Genomic DNA, 6063 nt, shown 5'->3' with positions numbered 1-6063 from the left:
ATGCCACTTGAATTACAAACTCAACTTATATATAATAGAAAAGTGGATTCAAAGTAAATGCTGCTGAAGTCGCGTGTCGTGGACACAGGGAACCTCATGACCCAACTTTCCCATATTTTTTTCATAAAAAATGTGCTATATTTTTAAAAGTTCAAAAAATTATAAAAAGTTAAAAGGGAAAAGCCCAATAAAAATAAAAGATAAAGGATTTAAAATATTAAAAATGAAAGAATTAATAAGCAAATAAGGTCTTAAATTTTTGTTTGAAAATTATTTTAAATCTTAAGCTCTTAAAATATGTAAAATAAACCTTAAACTTTTAAATTTATAATAAAATAAATCCTAACAATTAACTTTTTAACGCTGTAATTGTTTATGCAAGTATTGTAACAATTAAAGTTAAATTAATAAAAAAATAAATTTTAAATAATACTTGTATGAACAATTATAATGTTAAAAAGTTAATGGTTAAAATTTATTTTTTATAAATTTAAAAATTTAAAATTTATTTTATATTTTTTAAAAATTTAGAGTGTAGGGTAACTTTCGAGCAATAATTTAAATCCTGTTTGCTCATTACCTTCAAAATGAAAATTATAATCAATGCCCTGCATTAAAACGAGAATTATTGGAGCTCGGGGCCGGGGGTGAAGCCAACCCTAGCTTGCAAACCAGCTAAGCGAAAATGGCCGCGCCGCTACTTGCAAAGAAGATCGTAAAGAAGAGGGTCAGGAAGTTCGGGAGGCCACAGGGCGACCGCAAGATCGCTGCCGAGGTATCGGAATGTATTCTCTTGCATATGTGTGTTAAAAAAAAAAAAACAAACAAACAAACAGAGGGAGAATTATTAAATTAAAAATAATATTATACAATAAATAACTACAGACAACTTGTTAATATAAATTTGAGTAAGTGTAGGATTTCCGTATTTTTCCTTTGCCCAAGCTTGCATAGTGCATACGATTCTGCCTCGGGGGGCTCGTAGGGTTTCCTCTATCTTTCTTTGTTCACTCCAAGTTTTGCACCAATGGCGAGATACCGAAGCCGGAGCAGAAGCTACAGCCCACGCCGGAGAAGCAGAACCCCACCGCGTGGACGCAAGCGGTACGACGATGAACCTCGTGATCGCTACCGTGACAGCAGGTCCTACAGGGACCGCCGCTCTCCTGCTCCTTCAGGCTTGCTTGTCCGTAATCTTCCGCTAGATGCTAGGTCAGTTCTCCTTCCTATCCCCCTCATTTCCGCTCGCTCAGTGGATTTTATTCTGTTTTCCTGCTGATAATATTGTCATCTTGTTCCTTGCAAACGATCCCGTTTCTGTTAATAGGCACATTTTGTGGGGAGCCTTTGTTTTGAGCCTCTATAAAAGTTTGGAATGCCCATGTAATAGACAATACTAGCGTTTAGAGGGCATTTACCGATTAAGAGCGTTCTGACTTCCAATCTATTCCTTTCTTTATATTATGTGTGTGCCCGCGTGGGGTATTTCGTTCTAATTATCTGACTAGAAAAGTAGAACGCGCCGACGGTTGATGAATTTAGGCTACCCTTAAAGATCATCTGGGTCGTTGCTAAGGCTTTAGGAATGTGCTAGAACTGAGAAGACTCTGATATCTACAAGATTTGGATAGCTTGGTGGATTTAGAAAGATATGGATGAATTGTATTCTAGGCTCATAGGGAGTAAAGAAGCCACTAAACCCTAAAAATGCCCAGTCCTTTCGTGGTCAATGCCACGTTCTTTACACCATCCGTGGGAAGAATCTGGCAAGTCATTCGCTCTCATTTCTTCCGTTACTATAAGCATCCAAGAATTCCGCCAAGGTTTTGGACCATTAGATGGTTTCCTTCTGTTTTCATTTCATTTCATTTTACTTTATCCCATTTCATTTATCTGAACAAGATTCTGGAATGATAACTTTTTAATTGTCTGTTATGCAGGCCTGAAGATCTTAGGGGCCCCTTTGAGCGCTATGGCCCTGTGAAAGACGTATATCTTCCTAAGAATTACTACACTGGGTATGTCTGACCTCCATTTATGGTCGACACAAAATGAAAGTTTAATTCTGTTAAAAGCTTTACTATATTCTTATATTTCCACTGTAAGGCATGCTAAATTTGTAAACCAATGGGGTAGCTATAGGGCACACAGGTGGGTTAAGATCGCCTCATAAAAAGTGCTGTGGCTGTGAGATTCTTCTGAGAAATAGGATGTTTTCTTGCCTTGTTTTTTAAAATTATTATTGGAAATCTTGATCATTAATCTGTCTTCCCCTTATAACAAAATCTTCCAATATTTATATATTTTTCGTTTTGCTCTGCACGAATTCTGTTGTTGTGAGGCTATTTGCTGTTCCTTTATTGATTATTATTGTTGTTGTTGTTGTTATTATTTTGATATTGAACACTTTAAGTGTTATTACACAGTTCATGTATTATTGCCAATTGCCAATGCTGTAGTTCATCTTCAGTTTTATATCACTACAAAATTTAGAAGTGCATACTGTTAGTGAAATATTTACTGCAGGTTATGCCTGTTTGTGAGAAATGTGAATTACTTATATCTCTAAGATAAACAGTAGCAAAAGCTTGTTGTTTATGTGTGTTCATACATTGCTTTCCCTGATTGCATTTGTATGCTCTCAAAACACTGAAAAATTTTGTTTAATTTGAACTGTAGTGAGCCCCGGGGCTTTGGCTTTGTGAAATTCCGGTATGCTGAGGATGCTGCTGAAGCAAAGCAACAACTTAATCATACTGTTATTGGTGGACGTGAAATAAGAATTGTGTATGCTGAGGAAAATAGGAAAACTCCTCAAGAAATGCGTACAAATGCTCGTGTAAGGTGTGATGAAAGTCTGTTCTCTGAACTGTTTTACATTCTTGGAATTTATTTATATTTTTTACTGGATCTCCAATTCTTATTGACTCATTGTTTCTTTTTCAACTTATAGTGGTCGTTATGGAGGAAATGGTAGGAGGAGAACTCCCACAAGGTCCCCAAGGCGCCGATATCGATGTTAGTTTAAACCACTTAACTTTGGGTTTAAATTAGTTTCTTAATGCAACACATTTAGCTTGTTGAGGTTTAATCTCGCTGTGATAGATATATATAATAAGTATTGCTTGCAACCCTAATACTTTCTTTTTCCTTAAAAAATGGGGCTTGTTATGAGAACGAATTATCTATATCTATATATCTGTGTTTATATATGTTGTAAAATTTATAGGAAGTTGTATTTATTATAAGTTACGCATGGCGCCGATTCGCTTTAGATTCTATGCAAAGCACTTGCCCTGTATTTTATTTTTTTTTTTATATCTATCAAACTTATCCATTCTTAAACCTTTTTATGGGAGTTAATTATTTCATGCAACTTTATCTTATTTTGGTTACAGCCTACTCAAGGTCTCTATCACCAGCTGAGGATCACACAAGGTTTGAGTTTTATAGATTACAAATATATTACTTTCCCCTTGTATATCTTATTATGTTTTCCCTATTGATATATTTTTGGGTATATTCATGCACAGTGCACTCATATTTTGTTTAGCATTTTGATATTATAGTGCATGAACATGTTATAAAAATAATATGCTGAAGCATTGTTGTTGCACATATAAATTGCATTAACTGCTATTTAAAGCGTAATTGATATTTTTTTCATCTGAAGGAGTATGATAATTTCAGACTTGTATTGGATCTAATAGCATAGGATAAAAAATCTTCTTGAGTTGGAGCCATCTATTTTTTTAATTTTATTTTTTTATTTTTTATTTTTCCTTATCTGCAGAGGTAAAAGTTGATAACGTGTTATAAATACTGCAAGAATTTTCTAATGTTTAGCCAATTAATTCAATTAACACTTTGGCAAATGCTACAAATCAGTCCTCTGCGTATGAATGTGGTTTGCACGTAAATGTTGGTGTTTTGTTACCTTCCAAGCTTGAACCGGTTAACTTGTTCAACTTGATGAAACTCTGGTTTTTAATCTGAATTACCCAAAATACAACTTGATGAAATTCTGTAGTTTTCTATCAGGAACGTTACGAGTTGTACGTTGTCCTTGGGCAAAATTTATCTCTTGTTTGAGTTGACTACCAGCCATGGTATACTATTATGATACTAATGTTTTGATGAATTGATCATGGTAGTGGAGGATTTTTTAGCGGGCTGGGTTGCATAAGAAGTTGGGGTGGTATCCCATCCTTTGATCTTGATGACTTCCCTGTAATGTGTTCCAATGAATTAAATGATATCTGCTTATTGTCTTCTTTATGCAGATATTAAAGTGAACTGGAAGACTTTAAAGACTTCTGGATTAATAAAGATTAACGAGTATAGAGGCTTAAAGTGATGTGCTACTTTCCATTTCTATCAGACTTCCCATAGGAAATTCCCATATGTTTGACTGTTCTACCAGTTGCATGGATTTTCCCTACATTGTGGTATTTGGTTTGTGAGGCATGCTTATTGAGCGTTCCCGCAAAGGTTAATCGTGGCATGAGGAATGGTTCAATTACATAGAGTAATTTTTTTCCTCTTATATAAATTTATTTTAAAGTAGGCTTTATTAAGTTTAATACCTTGTTTTGCATATACCATCCAGTTTATAAAGAATATAAAGCTTATACTTGGCCAAAGAAAATCATCCTCAAAGAAAGGAAGCCAAAGTTTTTACTGGTAGAGAAATGATGACACTGTGCAAGAAAGATAATTGTGATTTTATAAAGTTGGGGCAAAGAGAGCCTATGAAGTTACGGATGCTGATCTTCCAGTGCATCATTCATAACTCTGTTTCGATCCAAGTATCTGTATTTGTCCAAGAAATATGGAAAGGTGCAGGTAAAGGTCATATTTTTAGTTAAATTTTAAAGAGGAAGTAAGTATTAGTTCATTTATATGTGAAAAATGCTCAGAGTTTGGATTGAGTGACTGCATGAGTGACTTATTTTTGGTTTGCTGCTGCTGCATATATTCAGATCTCTTACTGATTTATGAGATGCTTCTGGTTTGTTATTCTTTCTTATATGTTTTTCATTTGTAATTGTTTATTCACCAATATCTCGTCAACTTTGTTTTTCTGCTGTTGATACAGGGATCATAGGGACAGGGATGATTATTATTCTCCTGAGCGATCAAGATCTTATTCCAGGTCTCCTTCACCTCGTGCAAGGAAGGGTTACAGGAGGTCCCCAACTCCGAGGGAGAATGGTCGGAGTCCTGATGACAGGAGGGATCATTCGCGGAGTAGATCAGAGAGTCCCAGGGGTAATGGTGGCAGTCCCTCAGGGTCTCGTTCACGGTCGTACAGGTAAGGCTTTTGCAGGTGTACCAGCTGAAGTATACATATATTGTCAGTCCTTGCGTCAAATTTCTGCCCGTTCAGAGTATGATCCGTAATGATAATGTTTAGCTAGTTAAATCCTGGAAGTATAGCAGTTCTGGTTGAGGAAATTCATTTCTGCTCCCACTTTGAGGCTAAATACTAACGTTGAATGCGTAGTTATTTTCAAATTTACGGCGGCCATATTGGGATGATTGGGCAATGACTGATTAGTTACTCTTCGTGCTTGTGCAGTCCTCGTTGATTGGCCCGTAGGCATATCATTTCAGGGTGGCGCTGTGTCTAGTCTTTCCTTGAAGGGCCGTACAAGTAGTATTTTGAGAGGCAGCGATGTTAATATATCTTACATCTTAGTCTGTAGTTGATGACTATTTTGGGTTTTGTGTTGGAGGAGGCTGCTTTACTATTTGAACAGTTGCTTACATCCTTGTTCACGATTTCATTACCAATCTACATGGAAGACTATCAGTGAGTTATCTAGCCGTTGGCGAATTTTCCCTCGATCGTTTGCAATCAATTTTTTTATAGCATCATGGGAAGTTAACATCTTGTAATTTTTTCGGCCAGCTAAGCAAGATCCAGAAATCTTTATATATGAAAGGGTTAAGTAGTAAATTTAACTATAAATTATTTTTCAAAGAGCATTTGGTAGTTTAAACTATTAGATGACGTAAAATAAATTATGAACTTGCAAAAATGAAGCACCAGTAGCCTAC

The 6063-nt window shown here is 35.7% G+C and overlaps 1 protein-coding gene across 1 annotated transcript; it reads left to right on the top strand.

The window, feature by feature from the left end:
- The first annotated feature begins 650 nt into the window (after positions 1 to 650).
- Positions 651 to 5848, top strand: LOC129309407 (serine/arginine-rich SC35-like splicing factor SCL28). The gene is made up of 8 exons (XM_054950979.1): positions 651 to 775; positions 919 to 1212; positions 1941 to 2018; positions 2680 to 2844; positions 2954 to 3018; positions 3399 to 3438; positions 5099 to 5314; positions 5582 to 5848. The coding sequence occupies exons 2-8, from the start codon at positions 1028 to 1030 to the stop codon at positions 5589 to 5591; spliced, it is 759 nt and encodes a 252-aa protein (XP_054806954.1). The 5' UTR covers positions 651 to 775; positions 919 to 1027; the 3' UTR covers positions 5592 to 5848.
- The last annotated feature ends 215 nt before the right edge of the window (positions 5849 to 6063 follow it).

The sequence above is a fragment of the Prosopis cineraria genome, unplaced genomic scaffold (assembly GCF_029017545.1).
Source record: "Prosopis cineraria cultivar Desert tree isolate PC_DT_omini unplaced genomic scaffold, ASM2901754v1 PC4, whole genome shotgun sequence".
NCBI lineage: Eukaryota > Viridiplantae > Streptophyta > Magnoliopsida > Fabales > Fabaceae > Prosopis > Prosopis cineraria.
The sequence above is the reverse complement of the archived record's forward strand: the minus strand, read 5'-3'. Positions and strand labels throughout refer to the sequence as shown.

Excerpts from the sequence above, each read along its gene's own strand:
- LOC129309407 (XM_054950979.1), top strand. The coding sequence starts at position 1,028 with ATGGCGAGATACCGAAGCCGGAGCAGAAGCTACAGCCCACGCCGGAGA. Across the intron at positions 2,019-2,679 it reads CCTAAGAATTACTACACTGG|TGAGCCCCGGGGCTTTGGCT; the intron begins GTATGTCTGACC and ends TTTGAACTGTAG. Across the intron at positions 3,439-5,098 it reads CCAGCTGAGGATCACACAAG|GGATCATAGGGACAGGGATG; the intron begins GTTTGAGTTTTA and ends CTGTTGATACAG.